Source organism: Vipera berus (assembly GCF_964194415.1).
Source record: "Vipera berus genome assembly, chromosome: 5".
Lineage (NCBI taxonomy): Eukaryota > Metazoa > Chordata > Lepidosauria > Squamata > Viperidae > Vipera > Vipera berus.
The window spans coordinates 17,005,480-17,026,136 of record NC_138207.1 but is presented as its reverse complement, the minus strand read 5'-3'; the positions used below and the strand labels follow the sequence as shown (position 1 = coordinate 17,026,136).

Genomic DNA, 20,657 nt, shown 5'->3' with positions numbered 1-20,657 from the left:
TAATAAAGGGAACTGCAGCTCATAAGCGCCTTTAAGAAAATTTATTAGTTGGAAAAGGTCTACCGGATTCCTGATCAAGCTTGTTGCAAGTCTACAAAAAGAAGCATTTTGATCATTGTAGATCACAAAATAGAGCCACAGGCCAGAAAAGGCTTCCAAAGCCTATGCTAAAAACTTGAAATGGAGTTATCTAAAACTTCATTCTTACTTTTTAGAAGATGCATTTTAGTATTTCCTTCCTTGATGGTTATGAATCTATATCAAGACTGTATCAAATATCTTTTTCCAATGATTCAATTATGAAAATAATAAAAAGGCAAATAAAATCTCCATTGTGTTCTACTGCATGGTTGCAGATTTATTTATTTTTTTGATACCGCTCAAATGTTGAGTCAGATCATATACCATTTCTGGCAAAATACAATAAAGTTTATTTGTTTTTTTAAGTACCAGAGACCTGTGTGTGGATCTCCTTGAAGAATGCATTGTAGTTCAGCTACAGTAGAATTGCACAAATAATACTGATCAATTCTAGTTACTTTTGAGACCAACTCTTCTTTAAACATTCTGGCCACATCTCTTCAAGGACCAACTAATGTTTAATGTATAAATCCTTGAATTAGTGTCTTTTACCTATTCAATACCCATCCAAAATTAACATATTTTAAATAGGCTGTGGAGAACTGTAAAAATGCTCAAGAAAATTTGAAGTGACATTGAGAGCAAAAGAGTCGGAAGGGATTATGGCCTGCTAATATTCCTAGCCAGAATCTCTTCATTTTTTGTAAGAGCATAAACTTTCAAGAATTTTAAGGGTCTTATTTTAAGAACATAACAACTTCAAAGAATGAAGGCCATATTATCTAGTATTCTTCACAGCCTTTTGGTGGTATATTGCTGTATATTCTAGGGTTCATCATGGATACGAATCCTGAATATTTTTTCTCTCTGAAATTTCTTGAGTAGAGTAGGATTGTTATAAAGTCAATGTTCAGGTCTACTTCATACAAACAAGAGAAATTCTCGGCTTTGGTATTCCTTAGAACAGTAGTCCCCAACCTTTCCAGCTTGACGGCTCAATCTGGTGCAAGGGTGTGTGAGTGGCAGGTGTGTGCGCGCACACAGCTCCATGTGTGCAAGTGGCAGACACGTGTGATCTCCATTCGCGTGAATGGAACTTCATGCATGGGCTGTGGGTGCTTGAACTCATGCTTGAAGCTCCACTCTTGCGAGCGGCAGGTACTTATGCAGTCATGCGCGAAGCTCCACTCGCATGCGCAGAGGATGCTTGAGGGAGGTTGCTTGTGCTCATGTTTGCCTGCCACTCACGTGAGTGTAGTTTCACATGTCCGCGCCTGCCCATCTCGAACAGGCCGCGGCCTGGGGGTTGCCTTAGAAGGCAGGACCAATGAAGATTTTTCAGTTAAGCCTCATTTCATCCTTCCTAGTATTTTCTTTAAATAAAAAGTCACCTTCCCCAAATCTTACCTAGTTTAACTTCGGCATTTTCAGTAAGCAAAACATTTTGGCCTTTAATATCTCGATGGATTACTTTGTGTTGATGGAGATGACTCAAACCCTAGAGAAGTCAGTGAGAGACATGATAAATATAAATATATTGCAACTAAAGAGAATGTATTTATTTTGATTTTTTTAATTTTAATTTTGTTTTGTTTTTTTATTTTGATTTTGTTTCCTTGCAGACAGCTGGTCATTTGCAATATAAATCCTTCCATTCTCCACTATCCAGTCAGAACTGAGGAAGCTTCTTGGATGAGAAGTGAAATGTCTTTCAAGAAAAATAAGAAAGTCCAGTTGCCTCTTGAAAAAGCAACTTTGGGACAACCATGACCTGGATGACTGAGAGTCTTCATAGACAGTTATTTGCAGGAGGTACAAATTATTGGATCTCAGAATGGCTGTATCAGATTGAATTAAGCAGATCCTAAAAGGGTGAAGTCCACCCACTTCCGAGATAAAACTGTGCTGGCTTGATCTTCATTTGCATCTATGGCCATTAAGAGGATTCTAGCAGAAAATCTAGCTATAGTGTGAACATTTTATGGATTTCCATAAAATAAATTTTTAAAAAATAGTATCAGAGAGATTGTAATATATATAGCAAGTCTTCAGTTTCTTGTGGAACTTGCATGTCATAGCTGACTTTGCTGTGTAAATAAAAAGCAAAATGATTTCCACATAGAACATAATAACATTCAGAAATTATCCTGATTCTCACCCTTATTGTAGTAAGAATTCTAAATGGTAGGAAAAACAAAACAATTTTTTTTTGTTCCATTTGAGTCCCTCTACGTGAAAATATCTTTCTTCATCCCTATTTTGAATGATTTTCCCCATTTCTATAAAGGGATCTGAAACTCTGATTTTAATACATCTGCTCCTATTAATATTAAAGAGGGAGTTTTCCTTCTAAAAAGAAATAGCAGATTTCAAAGACGAGCAAGGAAGAGAGCCAAATAACTTTCATTCATTCATTATACATTGGATTTAAGTGACTATGAATCATTCATTCATACAGTCCTCTAATGACTAGCCACCAAGCATTTGGAGCCATCTTTTACCTTGTGACCCTTTTCTAAGCAACTAAATTCAGAACAGAGATTAGTTACAGGCATAACATTAGCTCTTAGCAAATTAATTTATAAGCTCAGGATAAAGCCTTAGAAATGGAAATTTTCTCTTTTCTCACCTCTGTCTTCTAACCAGCTCACATTCTACTGCAAAATTTTAATTCCTGTATAGGTAGTCCTCAACTTACAATCACAACTGAGCCTGCAAATTTGGTCCTAAGTTGTTGTGGTCATAAGGCAAGTTGCCACATGACTGGACTCGGTTTATGGCCATTTTATAATAATTGATAAGCAAATCACACGGCTGTAAGTCAGAATCCAGCTGATCCCACAGGTGTTTTCTGCCATTTCTTGGCAAAACCCCCGCAAAATGTAATCACATGACCCTGCAACTAGTCATAAATACAAGCTTGTTGCCAAGTGCCTGAAATGTGATCACATAATCAGAGGGGTGTGATACGACAGTTGTAACATTTTTTCAAGTCCGTCATAACTTCAAGCAGTCGTTAAGTGACCAGTCATAAATTGAGGACTACCTGTAATTAAAGAGAGATGCCGAAGCCTTAAAGTAATAAGTTACTCAGGTGAACAATTTTTATACAACAGCAGCATATAAAGACTATCTTAAAATATTGAGAGAATACTGTAAATATACCCTCTCAATTCTATCTAGATATAAATGGAATTAAAATAAAAAAAAATAAAAAATAGATATAAAAATAATCAAAACTTCTAACAGTAATAAATGATAGACAATAGGAACAGGAGCCAGGAAGATTCTCATGGAAAGGGAGAACATTCCAATATTCAACCTTTATTTTTCATGGGTTTTTTTGTCACTAACTCTAGCATCTACTGTCTGTTTCCATCAAAATTTATACACTTGTTGGCTAGAACCACGATTCTATACACGAATTCATATTTATTATTAATCAGGTAGTGATTTTTAGTAAGGAACTAAAATTATCAGTATAGGTGTGATAACGAACCATGGTTTAAATTCAGCAAGAGAGAAGAACTGAATTCACCTGGAAAAAAAATAAAGAGAGGGAACATACGTACGTGTTGTGTGTGTGTGTGTGTGTGTGTGTGTGTGTTGGCTTCTGTTGTGTAAACTTTTTGGAAGGAACTAACATTATTTCTTTACAGGGTTGATGCAATGACATTACAGAGAGATGGTTAGCTCGCTTTGGACACATACCCGCAAAATCTCCCTGCAGATGTAGGCAATCCACTCCTCCTTCAAAGTGTTCCCTTTTGTGTTCTTGATCAGATCAGTAACAGATCCAGCACCACAGAACTCCATCACCAGCTGGCAAAATAAACAAAAATGCAATTATTATAATTCAAAAGAAAAGTGTTTTCTGGGTTGCATTAATCTAGCAGAATGCATTTAATTGGCAATGGCCCGTGCTGCTAAAAGGAAAAAAAAAGGTTAAAATTTATATAGATATAAAAACATTTCATTAAACGGCAACTCCTCCACTTGCAATTTCGCTGTAGCAGTTTGGAAAGAAAGAAGAAATGAAAGAAACACTTTCTTGAGGAAAGGGCAAATATTATCACTTAAATATTCTTCCAAAATAGCGTTCTAATGTCTATGGGGCTGCCACAAAGAAGTGGGGGGGGGGTTTGTCAACCTATTATCCAAAGCACCTGAAGGCAGAACAAGAAGCAATGGATAGAAACTAAACCTAGAACTAACGAGAAATTTCCTGACAAGTGGAACAATTAATCAATGGAACGACTTGCCTCCAAAAGTTGTGGGTGCTCCAACACTGGAAGTTTTTAAGAAAAGACTGGACAACCATTTGTATGAAAAGGTATAGGATTTCCTGCTTGAGCAGGGGTTGGACTAGAAGACCTCGAAGGTCCCTTCCAACTCTGTTATTCTGTTATTCTCTCCAACAATTTTACAGCATTTCCCAATGCCATTAGCTTTTTTGCAATAACCACCGAGAGGCAGAGAAGAAATACTCTCAGTTAACAGATCAGGAAATGAAGCTGAAAAATAACAGTGTTTCAGGACACCCAAGGAGCTAATGGCTCAAGATGGGTTGGAAAGCTGATCTTTGAAGCTTTAGAAGTTCTATGAAAGCTTCAGAAACCAGTTGGAGTCAAAGCTACTCCCACACTACTGCATACATTTTTGGAAATGAAGGGTAGTTGATTCTCCTTTTAAAATAATAAAACTGAAAGAAAAACTGGAACATCACAAACAAATAAGGAAACTGCATGAAAGCCTCTGACTAAAGCCATGATTCAGATTTCATAGTGTGAGGAACTTAAATTAATCTTCATGCAAAGTAATTATTTTTCCATTAAAGCTCTGGTGCTAGGTCACATTTGGATGAACACATCCTAGCTTGATAAATCAGTATATACAGAAGCTTCAAAAACCTGAACAAAGGCACTTTTGGTCTTTCTTTTTCATGAAGAGCAACCAAGCTGAGAACCCACAATTAAGTACAGTATGTCTTCTTCTATTACAGAACTATGAACTACAGTTAATTTCCAAACAAGTCAACTTTGCTTGTTGTAAGCCCATCAACCACAGGATTTGGTTCAGGTGGAGCACAAAATGATCATTAAAGGGTGGCTTCCCGGTTTGTTCCACTTCTCCTGTTCAGAAACTATAGGAGAGTAAGTATGTTAAACTAAAATATATTTGTCTCCTGTGTTTGAAAATATATCTCCTTTTTTGATATTTTCACTGACAGTTGAAGAATTTCTTGCTTCAAAAGACTTGATGTTCATATTTATATATTGCCATAAACATTCTATTCTATATCTTTATATAAATGTCCCATATTCATCTTTGCATTCTTAAGTTACACCTGCCTTAAAGTATTATTACAATTTCCTTGAGAAATACCTGTGGTACAGGTGGGGATGCCACAGTCATGGGATCAAAATTTGGGCACTTGGCAACGGTGCCCAACAAAATGCAGTATCCCAGGGTCATGGGATCGCCATCTGCAACCTTCCAAGGCAGCCTCTGACTAACAAAATCAATGGGAGAAACTGGATTCTCTTAACAACCACACGACTCACTTATAAACTACACTGGTTGACTTAACATCTGTGGCAAAAAAGGTTGCAAAATCAGGCATAACTAGGGCTTTTTTTTGTCATAGAACGCTCAGAACGGAGTTTCGGCACCTTTTTTGGATGGAACTTTGTAGGGTAGGCAAGGCAGGTTGTATGACGTGTGTGAGTTCCGGCACCTTTTTCTTTTTTTACACCCCCCCCCCCAAAAAAAAAGCACTGGGCATAACTCAGATAACAACTACCTTGTTTATCAATGAAAATTCTGGTGTCAATTGTGGTTGTATGTTGAGGACTATCTCTACTGTTTTTAAGTCATGTAAATACACAGGAAAATGTAAGTCACATCAGTGCTTGCATCGATTCTGGCCAATAATAATAACTGCCTGCCATGTATTCTCTTTTTTTAAAAAAAAACTATAAAAACCTGGATTGACCCTGATTCCATAGACACAAAGCACTGGAAACCTGAATGACGGAGATGGGGTTTTTGTATCTCCCTTCTGTGGCTGGATGAGAATTTAGGTTTTTTGTTTTGTTAGTTTAGTTTTAAAAAAGCTTACAAATAAAAGAAAAATGAAGTTGAAGACTAGTATAGAATTGAATCTTTATCATAAAACTATTTTCTACCATCTCTACTTTCTACAATCTCTTCATCTATGTTACATTTTTTAAATTCCAATTTCGCTGTATTTCAAATCCTTCTCTACCTTTAATATATTTGTTTATTGGTTGATCTCTATATTCCTGTCTTAATCCCTCTGCTGTCATTCTCCCTAGAACAGGGGTCAGCAACCTGAAACAGTGAAAGAGCCACTCGGAACCGGTTCCCTCACAAAAGGAAAAACTGGGAGCCGCAAAAAATGTGTGTGCATGTGCGTACATGTGCGCATGCGCAGAACAGGGGTTGACTGAAGAGTGGAGCCAAGACGAGATATGCAACTACCCTGCATATTTGAATTGATTGGTTGAACTTTTTTAGTCCCACTGTTGTTGTTTTTTTTGGACTGCACACGGCAGAGGACCGGGAGCCGCAGGAGACGGCTGAAAGAGCTGCATGCGGCTCCGGAGCCGCGGGTTGCAGACCCGTGCCCTAGAACCATGCTCCTTTTTTTCTAGAGTTCAGTCTTGACTTTCATCTCTTTCACTCTGTTTTCAACTTCTGTCCTGTCAAAGTTTTGGTTTTTTTTCTTTGCCTTTTCGTCTTGTTTGTTCCTAGCTAGGCTTCTTGACCCTCATCTTCTTCTCCATCTTGCTCCATCTGAGGAAGAGGATTTGAAGAATTTTTCCCTCACTTCACTCTGGGAAGGGTAAAATGTGTCCCTCTCCCCAGTTTTCTCAGCTGCTGCCTTTTTGTCTGGTAGCCTCTTTCTCTTTATTTAATTTGCCTCTTTATTTGGTTTCTGATGATCTTCCCTCCTCCTGCCTTGATATAGGAAGTCCTTGACTTATGTTCACAATTGAGCCTAAAATTTCTGTGGCTAAGTGAGATAATTGTTAACTGAGTTTTGTTCCATTTTACCAACCTTATCACAGTGTTGCAGCTGCCAAAAAAAGCCAACACAGTGCTAGGCTGCATTAACAGAGGGATAGAATCAAGATCGCGTGAAGTACTAATACCACTTTACAATGCTTTGGTAAGGCCACACTTGGAATACTGCATCCAGTTTTGGTCACCACGATGTAAACAAGATGTTGAGACTCTAGAAAGGGTACAGAGAAGAGCAACAAAGATGATTGGGGGACTGGAGGCTAAAACATATAAGGAACGGCTGCTGGAATTGGGTATGTGTAGTTTAATGAAGAGAAGGACGAGGGGGGACATGATAGCAGTCTTCCAATATCTCAGGAGCTGCCACAAAGAAGAGGGAGTCAGGCTATTTTCCAAAGCACCAGAAGGCAGGACAAGAAGCAACAGAAGGAAACTAACCAAAGAGAGAAGCAACCTGGAAGTAAGGAAAAATTTCCTGACAGTTAGAACAATTAATCAGTGGAACAATTTGCCTCCAGAAGTTGTGAATGCTCCAACACTGGAAGTTTTCAAGAAGAGATTGGACAACCATTTGCCTGAAATAGTATAGGGTTTCCTGCCTGAGCAGGGGGTTGGACTAGAAGACCTCAAAGGTCCCTTCCAATGTTATTCTATTCTATTCTATTAAATAAATAAATAAATAAATAAAATTTATTAAATAAAATAAATAAATATTAAGAGAGGGTGGTGAGCACAGCACAAAACATCGTGGGCTGTCCCCTGACACCACTGGATGACACTGCCAGGGCTCGCTGTCTTGGAAGAGTGAGAAAAATTCTCAGGGATGACTCACACCCTGGTCGGTACGTCTTTACTCTCCTACCATCTGGTAGGAGATACAGGAGTGTAGCCAGCTGTACCAACAGGCTGAAGAACAGCTTCTATCCACGGGCTGTCATCTTGAATGGGAAATAACTTTATGTATGATTGACTTGCGAGGCCGGTGTGTTGTGTGCAATTAGCTCACATGGTGTAACAAGATGGTAGGTTTGTTGTCACTGTGAGTTGTGTGTGTGTGGGGGGGGCACGAAGGGAGGCTCAGCCAATCTCAATGTATACATGTTGTATTTTGATAATAAAGGTTCATTCATTCTGTTCTGTTCTGCTCTATTCTATTCTATTCTAGTCTAGTCTATTCCTGTTCTGTTCTATAGTTGTTAAGTGAATCACTGCAGTTGTTAAATTAGTAAGATGATTGTTAAGTAAATCTGGCTTCCCCATTGACTTTGCTTATCAGAAAGTTGCAAAAAGTGATCACATAACTCCAGGACACTGCAACCATCATAAATATGCGTCAGTTACCAGGCTTCTGAATTTTCATCAAATGACTATGGGGATGCTGCAATGGTTGAAAGTGTGAAAAACAGTCATAAGCCATCTTTTTCAGTGTTCTTGTAACTTCAAATGGTCACTAAATGAACTGTTGTAAGTTGAGACTACCTGTACCTGATTGACAGCTGCTCTTTGAGTGGCAGCCATTGCTTGAGTGGCAGCTGAGTCATTGTAATGATGGTAGAGGGTCTTTCCATATGTTAACCTATAATATAATGCCTGATCATTGGGAATTAGATTCATATGACAGGATTTGGAAATTATAACTTAGCATGTTCAACACTATTCAGTTACGGGGAATTGTTGCAAACCAGTGTAAAATGCACAGCTATTTACCATAAAATAGACCTGAAAATGACCTCATGTTGACCTCAAGACATTAAACTAGGGTTGGGCAATCAGCTGGATTCCAGAAGCTTTTAGATTCAGTTGCCATCACCGCCAGTTTGATCAGTCAATGGTAAAATACCTGGAGAGCTATCGTCAAAACAAATGGAGGGCAATAGATTACATCAAACATGGTTCTAGGGACCTGCTCTTTTATTGAAGAAACTCATCATCAAATAGCCTAACAACTCCCAAGGGATGATTATCTGTGTGAATCACAATAAGCAAGGACTTGAGTTTGGAGCGTGCCAATATGAAAATAATGAAAACACAGAGCAAGCATTCATCTTCTTTATTGAGTTCCCAAAGCCAGTAAGCAGGCATTTTCATATACAGAGTTCAAAATCAAAATGTGGTGGAAAATGCACTCTACGGCACATTGCATATAAAATAAAAAAAGAAATGTGCTAAACATTAAGCATTCAGTTTGTCCATTAATCTGGAGCAAAATGTCCATTGTACTGCCAAAATATTCAACCATAGCCATCTGCCCTTATTTCTATCTGCTTGAGGTTAATTGATTTTAACAAGAAAATGCATCAGCCAGCTCTTGCTGGAGCTATATTTCTCAGAATTGGAAAAGTAGGGCTGAGATTTCTGAGAGCTTGTGATCCTAATATCCTTGTAATATAATACTTATACAGACCTGTTGCTAAATTAGATGCGGTGCATGCTTTAAAAAAGATACTAAAAAGCTATTAATGAATATGACAAACTATCTTCATCTGAGTTAAAACACACCCAAACAAATTGGCTCCTGACCAAAAAAAACAACAACCCACTGTGATACAGCAACTTGGCATGTGGGATTAGAATCGGGAAGACCCACCCCAGACCAAAGCATGCTCAACGTTATTGGAAAGTTGGTATGGGGGAAAATTGGACGAGGAAGTACTTTGTAAACCAGATTGAGCTTCTGAAGGATACATCTAATAGAGAGATTGTTTTTGTGGTTCAGTCACTGAGTTATATTTGACTATTCATGACCTCATGAACCATAATATGCCAGGCCCTCCTGTCCTCCACTATCTTCATGTTTATTTCATCCAAGACTCTATCTAACCATCTCATCCTCTGCTGTCCCCTTCTCCTTTTGCCTGCAATCTTTCCCAACACCGGGGGTCTTTTCCAACGAGTAGACAAATAGATAGGGGCAACTATTTCTCTCCTTAGATGTTATGACTTTGGAAAATTTTTCTCAACCATTAAATGCCCTACTCTGGAAAATGTTTATTATGTTTATAACTGAGATTGATATGTATTAAGTAAAATCTAGATAGGAATAAATGGACATTCTGATAATACAGAAATTCAGTTCCCTCCAGGGATAGCCAACATGGATAAAGATGTGGGACAAGAGGAGTCACAACCCCAAATCTGTTCACCATCTGTCACAACGTTTTTACAAGCCACCTCAACAGCACCCACAATATGAGATGTGCCTTCACTTGCTTATCCTTCAATATGATTTATGTTCTTGGCTACCAATAAAACCCACTTGGATTTTACGTAGCAAAGTTAGTTAAACTCTGTGCCAAGAGAATAAACGGACAAAAATCATACGGCAGAACTCAAAACAGTGACAAGACAGTGGCACATCATTTCAGGATACTCCCAGGATACTCCATCACTGACTCAAGGTAGCACTGGTGGAGCTGAGAAGCTTCCTGCCAATGAACATTGGTACATTGAAAAATAGGAAAATAGCAATATGTTAGAGCAGGGCTTTTCAACCAGTGGTACAGGTACCACCTGTGGTACATTGGCACCTGGCAGGTGGTACATGACCATCCCAGAAAAGTGGTAGTGGGGGAGGGGAATGAGCTGAACCAGTGGCAGCACCACACAAGCCTAAGCAAGAGATGGCTGTAGTTGCAGGGCTTTCAGGGCTCAGCGGAACCGCCAGGATCAGCGCCAGGCTCCAGCTGGAGCTGAACGCTGATCCCAGCACATCTGCTGAGCCCAGAAGAAGCACCGATCAGCTGGAATGTTGCAGCATCTCCAGGGTCTTGTGATTTACATTCAGATGCTTGGCAACTGATTCATATTTATGACGGTCACAGTGTCCCAAGGTCATGTGAAGTGACCCAAACCTGCTGCAACCACCCAGCACACAGGGGAAATAAAAATCAAACACCCCCTCACCCCACCCACGCTGCCAATCCTCAACAGAAATGCTCACAACAATGAAAACCTCGGACAGGAGGAAGAGCGCAGCCGGGTGGGCAGGCAGGTGTCTTGCTCGGCTGTGGCTTGGGAGGAACTTTTTTCAGTGCCATTGTAACTTCAAACAGTCACTAAGCGAACTGTTGTAAGTCGAGGACTACCTGTACTTCGTCACTTTTTTCTTTTTTTGGTCATCAAATTTTTGACACCTTGCTAGGCGACTGGTGGTATTCGGATGTTGCCATATCCTAAAAGTGGTACAATGGGTGAAAAGGTTGAAAAGCCCTGTGTTAGAGAACACCAATCTACATACAGAAAGGTTAAACAGGGATAATGGGTTTTCATATCAATTATTAAATCGATTAGCTTATGTAAATCCTTAGTCTTGTCTTCCCTGTCTCTTTAATCATCTGCATTTGAACTCCTGTAAGAGGAACGTACTCAATGTCATCTCATAAAGTGAGATGCTGTTCATGAAATCTTACATTCCAATAAAAATTCACTTTGAAAGTGCTATGGGATTCCATATTTCTTTTCTCTTCCTTTCCTTTCCTTTTCTGGATCCTATCCTTTTTTAACAAAAAAAAGTCCTTTTGATTATTTTCAGTTCTCCACTTAGCAGATTGATTCCCCTTACAGCTCAGAAGAGAATAGACAGAGGGCATCTGGAAAGAGACAGAGTACACGGCTTCCAAGTGATACCTTTCTGTTTTTGCTCACTTACGGCTCATTAATGAGGCTAGGAGTGCAGGTTTGTTTCACTGTAGTAGAAGACCTTGTTATCTGTGGTCTTGGCATTAACAGTGTCACAAGTCTGTGTCGATAAGCATAGACTAGAACCCATCAACCGCAGTAAAAGGCTTTGGGTATCTGTGTTGTGATTCAGGGTCAGCCTGTGGGTTCGGCAGTTGGGTCCGACGACGACTCAGAGGAGGAGGGGGGTGTTGAAGATCTTGCTGATGATAGCCCTCAGGCAGGCCCCTCCCACTTGGTCACCATGGAGACCCAGCTGTGTGAGCCTGACAGTGTGGATGAAGATGACCCACAGCTGGCCCTGTTCAAGGACGCCCGACGCAGGAGGCAGTCAAGTAGGAGCAAGCAGAGGAAGGCTGTGGGACTTCTCGGAAGGAGGCAAAGAGAGGCCACGCCCTGAACTCTTTATAAAGGGAATGTTTGGGGAGGGCTGGTTTGCTGAAAGCAACCGCTCCGATAGTGTTTCAAAGCTCCTGTATCTTGGTATGTGTTTTGTTTGTTTTTGTAATAAATTTGGCAGACGTATTCCAGCCTCTTGCCGTTTATAAAGGGGTTGCCTTTTCTGCAAGGCCGGTAGCAGGCTGGTACAGAACAATCTGCAGTTTTGCTTACATGTTTCTGATCCATACACCATTTTGCTTATACACATAACAACGTCTCTGGAAAAGCAGACAGAAGAGGCTTGGCAACATAGAACATTCCCAGGGACAAGGAAGTACATTCCATCAGAGAGAAGCCCAAATTAAGAGACTACAGTCTTGAGTCGGGTGGGGGAGAGGAGAAGAGGATCAGAATAGCAATGCCTTAGAATAGGGGTCCTTAACCTTGGCAACTTTAAGACTTGTGGACTTCAACTCCCAGAATCACGCAGCCAGCTTTGCTGGCTGAGGAATTCTGGGAGTTGAAGTCCACAAGTCTTAAAAGTTGCCAAGGTTGAGGAGCCCTGTTCTAGAATCTCTCAGAGTATATCCAGTAAGCCAGGGGTGTCAAACTCAATTTCATTGACGGCTGCATCAGCATTGCGGTTGCCCTCAAGGGGCTGGGTGGGTATGGCCAGGGTGGGCGTGGCCTACTGGGTGGGAGTGGCTAGAGTGCGTATGGCCTACTGGGTGGGCGTGGCCAGCCCTACATCGTTCGCATCAAGGGTGCCTATGGGGGCCTGGGCAGGAGTGGGACAGATCTGAGGGTCTCTGGCAGAAGGAGGGTCTCTGGGCCAGGTCCAAGGCAGTGGGGGCCGTTCCCTCACTGTTTCCAGGATGGCTTCGCAGGCCACATGAAACCACTTTGCGCACCGGAACCTGGCCCCCGGGCCTTGTGTTTGACATGTCTGCAGTAAGCTAAAAGATTATATCGTTATTCTGGCAAGATTCTGTCCATTAGTTGTGAGCAAATATATGACTGAACTCGACTGGATTTTGGTGTGTTGTCTCTGCGCTTGGCCCAGAGAGTCCTTGGCCTTTTGCCATCTCCCTAGTGAACTCCACTATTCTGACTTCACTTCTTCTATAACAGGGGTCTCCAAATTTGGCAACTTTAAAATTAGTGGACTTCAACTCCCAGAATTTCCAAGCCAGTATGGCTAGCTGAGGAATTCTGGAAACTGAAGTCCACCAGTCTTAAAGTTGCCAATTTGGAGACCCCTGTTTTATAATGAAAATAAGGAAAAATATTTTCATATTTTTATTCCTGTTTATTTTTTATTTTGATTAAAGGAACATCTCTCAGGAGCCGTCTCACACTGATGGGACTAGCCCACCTGACTCGTTGCAGCGGAAAGGGCCTACTTTGAATCCCGTCTGCCAAAGGATATCACTGTGGGATCCAGGAGAGGAGCCTTTCCTGCCATATCCCCCACCCTCTGGAATATTCTCATGTTGGGGACAAGATTTCCCCCCACCCATCTGGCCTTTGAAAGTGTCTGAAAACCTGTCCTCTGCACCTGGCCTTGGGAGTGGCTGACAGGGTAGGGAAGATCCCTACCTCCAGGCTGCCCATAGTCTTGGTTTTACCTTTTCTATTTAACTCACCTAATTTTAATGGCCCCATATTACCATTTTTACTTTTTATTATATTATAAGATGCCCAGAGCTGCTCTATCAGTGAAATGGGTGGCATAAAAATTTAATACATCAAAATAAATGTTAAAAGTGGGTGATCAGAAGATCTGAGGTAGTCACAGCACAGTGTCCTCATTTCTTATTTATTCATATGTGTGTATGTGTGTGTATGTATATGTATGTGTGTGTGTGTGTGTGTGTATATATATATATATATATATATGTATGTATGTATGTATGTATGTATGTATGTATGTGTGTGTATGTGTATGTGTGCGTATATATGTATATATATGTATATATATGTGTGTGTGTATATCTCTCTATCTATATCTATATCTATCTATCTATCTATCTATCTATCTATCTATCTATCTATCTATCTATCTATCTATCTATCTAATTTAGTGATTTGCGCATTGCTGCTGTCTTACCCAAGAAAGTATGGTTCAACCAAAAATGGCTCAATAGGATATGGAAATCCAATCTTTATACTACAGGAGATCCGAAAGTTTTTGTCATCACGCCTCCCTTTACTGAAATCTTAATGCACAATGTCTCCCTTAAAAATATGAATGGCAAAATGAACATAAATTAACAATGAATACAGTACAATGAAAGTTTGTGAAAGGTGGGTTTATTCTAACAGTCTAACTAAAAGGATTCTCGCACCTTTCCTGGGTTCTGTCTGCATCTACTCACAGTTTGTGAAGCCCTGCCATAACACATAGTGTTATAAATTTGGTCCCATGAATAGTGTTAAGAATTTGGTCTACATGAACTTGGTCCTATCCCAACACCAGCTGCCTTGTCCAGCAGCTCCCCCAAATTCCTATTATCCTGACCTTGCTTTGCAACCAGGTCTTCCTTCCTCATGCTAAACTCTCAGTCAAGGCAGCCCACATGCTCATCTACGATTGGCGTGACCTAGTTCACTTTCTTCCAGTCTGAACCCTAATCACCTGTACAGAGGTAAACACTTAGCTAGGTGTGGATCTCTGTAAATAAGGCCTGCGTCATTTACCAGCTCCACTTTAGCTATAGCAGCCATTGCACAGAAAAGCAAAGAGTTGCATTAGTGCACACAACCCACCAATTTATGCTCGATTTAACCTTGGAGTGTTTCAACAAAGCCAAAGGTTAGTTTGAGTTCACATCTTTCTCCGAAAGACAGGCTGAGCAAGGGTCTCCTATTCATCAGACCCTCTTGCCAGATCATTTAGAGATTGTTGTTGTTAGCTGCGAAGTCGTGTCTGACCCATCGTGACCCCATGGACAACGTTCCTCCAGGCCTTCCTGTCCTCTACCATCTTCTGGAGTCCATTTAAGCTCACGCCTACTGCTTCAGTGACTCCATCCAGCCACCTCATTCTCTGTCGTCCCCTTCTTCTCTTGCCCTCAACCTTTCCCAGCATTAGGCACTTCTCCAGTGAGTCCTTCCTTCTCATGAGGTGGCCAAAGTATTTGAGTTTTAGCTTCAGGATCTGGCCTTCTAAAGAGCAGTCAGGGTTGATCTCCTCTAGGACTGACCGGTTTGATCGCCTTGCAGTCCAAGGGACTCGCAGGAGTCTTCTCCAGCACCATAGTTCAAAGGCTTCAATTCTTTGGCGCTCAGCCTTTCTTATGGTCCAGCTTTCACTGCCATACATTGCAACTGGGAAGACCATAGCCTTGCCTATACGCACTTTTGTTGACAGGGTGATGTCTCTGCTTTTTAGTGTGCTGTCTAGATTTGCCATGGCTTTCCTCCCAAGGAGCAAGTGTCTTTTAATTTCTTGGCTGCAGTCCCCATCTGTGGTGATCTGGGAGCCCAGGAAAATAAAATCTGTCACTACCTCCATTTCTTCCCCATTTAGAGAAGGTCCTCCTAAATATTCTCCTCTTCCCTCCGAGCATATACCTTGCTGGTACGTTCTGCATTTCTTTTTCCTCTCATTCCCCGCCCCTTACTGGATCATTATAAATCTACCAGCCTTTCCAAATCTAAATTGTAGTGTTGCCATGGAAACAATCCGTCTTTAGACAGGAAAGCAAGCACCCCTTTCTTCTCCGCCGGGAAGGGCTCTGTCTTTAGCACTCTTCTTTCCAGCTCTCACCAGCCCGGAGTTCTCTCTTCCGTCTGAGAATGGCATGAGTCCAGATTTCACAAGCCACAGAGAGGCAGAGGAAAAAAAAAAGCCAATGCTGCTGTATGATCAGGGAAGTGCCTTTCTGTTTATTATTTCAATGCCCCCAGACGGCAAGGACAGCTGTACAGTGGCACCTTTGCTTTTGCGTTGGTACCTCCAGAATGGGATTTGGAAGTCTAAGCCACACAGAGTAGGTTTGCTTATTTTATTTCTTTCATGTCTTGTTCCTAACCATTTGCAGGAATGTTTCCAGTCAAAACAAATCCTCTCCCCACCCCCACCCCTGATCCCAAATCCATTGCTTAGATCCTGTGAAATTTGCAAAGCAAATGCAAATCAAGGAATAGGGATCAATCAAATGTGAAACAGATCAGACGGGGTATGTGGATTAACTCATGCTGTTCTAGGACTGTGGTGGCGAACCTATGGCACGGGTGCCACAGGTGGCACGCAGCCTTCTCTGTGGGCACGTGCGCTATTGCTCCAGTCCTAGGTCTTCAGCTGGGTTTTATAAAACCTTTTCGCTTTAGGCCTCTGCCGCCGTGTGCAAAAAAAAAAATAGTTCAATCAATCAATTTCAACTTCTCGCGGGGAAAAAAAAGATCTCGCAAAGTTGGAATTGATTGATTGAACTTTTTAGTCCCACCCGGTCTGCTGTTACCACCGCAGCCATGCCCACCCAATGGGCCACGTATACCCAATTGGCCACACCCACCCAATGGGCCACGCCCACCCAGCACCCGACGATACATAAGTGGGTTTTGGGTTGCAGTTTGGGCACTCAGTCTCTAAAAGGTTTGCCATCACTGATCTAGGACAGTATTTCACATAAATGGAGGATGTAGGTCCGGTTGGGAGAGGATGGTCCTTTCCAGTCAAAGGATTAGGAAGAAAATACAAAGGATTAGGAAGAAAATACTTGCCACTAGTTCTCATTCAGTATAGTAAGAAAAAGAGGGGGGTTTTCTGTAAGTTTATTTTGAAAAAGAATTTTGGAAAAAACTCTCTTGAGATGATGGGTGAGGTTCTGATTAAACATTCATCGAACACTGGGCCGTATCTAACAACATGAGATTTAATATGGATAAAAGTAAGGTTTTACAATTAGGCAAGAAAAAACATCTGTATAGGTATAGACTAGGTGAAACAGGGCTTAATGCCAGCAACTGTGAGATGGATTTTGGAGTTCTGGTGGACAATCACTTAAATATGAGCCAACAGTATGGGGCAACAGCCAAAAAAAAAGCCAGTGCAATCCTAGGCTGCATTAATAGAGGGATAGAATTAAAATCATGTGAAGTTCTAATACTGCTTTACAAAGCCTTAATAAGACCATACTTGGAATGCTGCATCCAGTTCTCGTCACAATATAAAAAAGATGTTGAAACTCTGGAAAGAGTGCAGAGAAGAGCAACAAAAATGATTAGGGACGGGAGGCTAAAACATACAAAGAACAATTACAGGAATGAGGTATGTCTCATCTAATGAACAGAAGGACTAGGCGTGACATGATAGCAGTGTTCCAATATTTGAGAAGCTCCTACAAAGACGAGAGGGTCAAATTATTTTTCAAAGCACCGAAAGGCAAGACAAGAAATAATGGTTGGAAAAACTAACTAAGGAGAGAAGCAATCGGAGAAATTTCCTAATGCTGAGAACAATCAGCCAATGGAAGAATTTGCCTTCGGACGTTGTAGGTGCTTCATCACTGGAGGGTTTTAAGAAGAGACTGGACAGTCACTTGTCTGAAATGGTATGAAGTCTCCTGCTTGAGCAGTGGGTTGGACTAGAACACCTCCAAAGTCTCTTCCAACTCTATTGTTCTATGTTCTAATTACAATTTGGTCAAGGAACATTGTCTAATGTCTAGTCATTCATTGTACAATCATCTCTTTTCTATAAGGGACCAGATAGCAAATATTTTAGTGACAGTGGCCCAAGCAAGATTAGAGACTCTGCAATACAGAACCCTTCTCTGTCGGCATGGCCGGCAGGTCTAGAGGTCAAGGAACAGGGTAGCTACTGGACAATGCCAGCCTACCAATAAGAAGGCTGATGATAGATGACTGCTACCTAGAATGTCCTACCCTTAGGCTCAGTTAAGGTTCACACCTGATCATCTGCTGCCCACCTGTCTCTTCTTAGCTTGCAAGCTATAAGGTGGTATGTTCCAAATTTGGCAGGTGAACCATATAGTTTGCTGACTCTTGGTCTATACAGCCTCAATGGCTACTTCCCTTAAATCCAGAAAGACCTAAATGAACTAACCACTTTCCTTCAACTATGATGCCATCTAGCTCCCAGCCAAATCTGGGCAGCTCACAATATAAAAACAACACAAATACCACAAAATAAACACAAATACAATAAGGGAGATAAACCAAATACAGGTAACATATACACAAAATATATGTAACAAATGACCTGTTCAGACCTGTCTTGTACCAAGATAGACTATGCGTAATTATTTTTCTCTCTCTCTCTCACACACACACACATACACACCTCTCTGTCTCTCTGTGTATGTGTGTGTATTCACCCCTCCCCAATTTCTTTGGAGTTGGAGATATATGAAATGAAATGAGAGGACAAAAGAGGCATATACAAAGTTCACTGCCAACTGATGCCCTCAAAATGTGTTGGGCCACAACTCAATTTTGCATTTCTCAAATCTCCCCACTAGTATTTTTACATTTTAAAATTTAAAATTAACTTTGAAATGGCCTTGGCACGGTCGCTAAAAAGATTTCTTTTTTCCCATTTCCCAACAGCACTTCTCCTGCATGTCTCCTATCAGGGCAAATAATTTAAAATGATGGTTTTTGAAAAGAAGGTAAGTCACTGGAATTCTACAGATCCAGGAGGTGAACATTAGGATCTAATTCTCTCTGTGTTTAAGAACAGTGACCCTGCACTTGGTTTTCTTAAGATTTAAAAAATTAAAATTATTTTTTTATTTTTATTTATTTTTTTATTTTAATTCCATTTATATCCCGCCCTTCTCCGAAAACTCAGGGCAGCTTACAAGCTTAGCAATAGCCTTCATTCTATGTATATGCCTGCTTATTAGGGCTTTCACACACACCCCAAGCGGCATTATTACAAAGTCAGCTTAATTGCCCCCAACAATCTGGGTCCTCATTTTACCTACCTCGGAAGGATGGAAGGCTGAGTCAACCTTGAGCCTGGTGGGACTCGAACCTGCACTAATTGCAGGCAGCTGGTGTTACTTAAGGAGGCATTAGCCCACTGCTCCACCAAGGCAATTATTAGTGGAGAGTGTCAGCCCTTTGAGATAGGCACGCTCGGGAAACGGGTTGCTAGGAGCTTTGGAATATGCTTTAATGGGGTTTAGGTTGGATATTGCAATCTGGAAACAGATTTCAACAGGAAAGTCTGACGGAGCCCTCTCGCCTTCAACTTATACCTAATGCAACCAAGGCAGAGTAGAGTTGCATTCTACTTTCTATTTTCCCAGGACTCAAATATCTTTTCTACTATAGCTCAACATTCCTGTCCGTCTTGTCTAAGTGAAACCCACATTCCATCATAGGGAGTTAGGATCTACCATGCTAAGCGCCACATTCCTTGCTCAAGAAAAGTTTGAAAGCAACAAGGAAAGGGTGAAGGAGAAGCAAAGCAAGGGAGGGCAGTAATGAAGGAAAGGCAATCAGAGGACACTTCTGAAGTTTGGGAACAACCCTCCTATTGCTCTGATTACAATGCAAGCCAGATTCGAAAGCCTCATATGGTGGTCTATCCTGGTTCCCATATTTCATTCAAAATACCATGCCCAATCTATCAAACCTCCAGAAATATTTATAACTCCCAGAATTCCCCAAATCAGAATCCACCTGTCCCACTGTGGCCTTCACTAATTGATGAAAGGTGATTAAGATTTGGATCTAATTCTGGGTGCAGAGATCTGTAAGCCAAAACAATGTGTCAAAACAATGCGTCACCTATGCTGTTGTGATTTTGAACCATCTCTTCACTAGTGTTTCTTTAAAATGGGCAGTCCTTTCAAACTGTAATAAGGAGGGGTCCTCACAGACAGAGGTTAGTTAGCATTTCAGCTTAGTGCCCTGACAATATATACTTTCCACACTTCAGAAGGGCTTTAAGACATAATTGCCAAATAGAGGTAATTTTGTGGAGGAGATATATATATATATATATATATATATATATATATATATATATATATATATATATATATATATATATATATATGGGTTAGGCTGAAACAGGAAATAAGATTTGCCCCGTGTTTGGGGCCTAGCAAGGTATTCTAAATACTTATCAAACACTTAACACACACACACACACACACACACACACACACGTATTTGGTGTGCATAAAATGTTTCTGCTGGGCTACTGCCAATAACCTGAATCTGGCAGCTCTCACAAAGAAGCTGTCCAGCATTGCAATATTCTTTTAAGAAAATCATAACCTTCTTTTTTCAATCACACAGTATTCAAGGTGACTTAGAAGCTAAAAGCATTTATTAAGCCACAATATCAAAGTTATGAAAGACAATTGAATCAGACAAGGCAGTCCTCGACTTATGACCACAACTGAGCCCAAAATTTCTGTTGCGAAGTGAGACATTTGTGAAGTGAATTTTGCCCCATTTTACAATCTTTCTTGCCAGAGTTG

General features: G+C 40.8%; 1 protein-coding gene across 2 annotated transcripts in view; it reads right to left on the bottom strand.

Moving 5' to 3' along the window:
- TNIK (TRAF2 and NCK interacting kinase) overlaps positions 1-20,657 on the bottom strand; it is a 150,155-nt gene that overhangs the window by 118,212 nt on the left and 11,286 nt on the right. For both annotated transcript variants that reach the window (XM_081329174.1, XM_081329175.1), the window contains exons 3-4: positions 3,793-3,903; positions 1,489-1,579 (exon numbers count right to left, since the gene is read on the bottom strand). In XM_081329174.1, the coding sequence (XP_081185300.1) occupies positions 1,489-1,579; positions 3,793-3,903 (202 nt within the window). The remainder of the gene's footprint in view (positions 1-1,488; positions 1,580-3,792; positions 3,904-20,657) is intronic.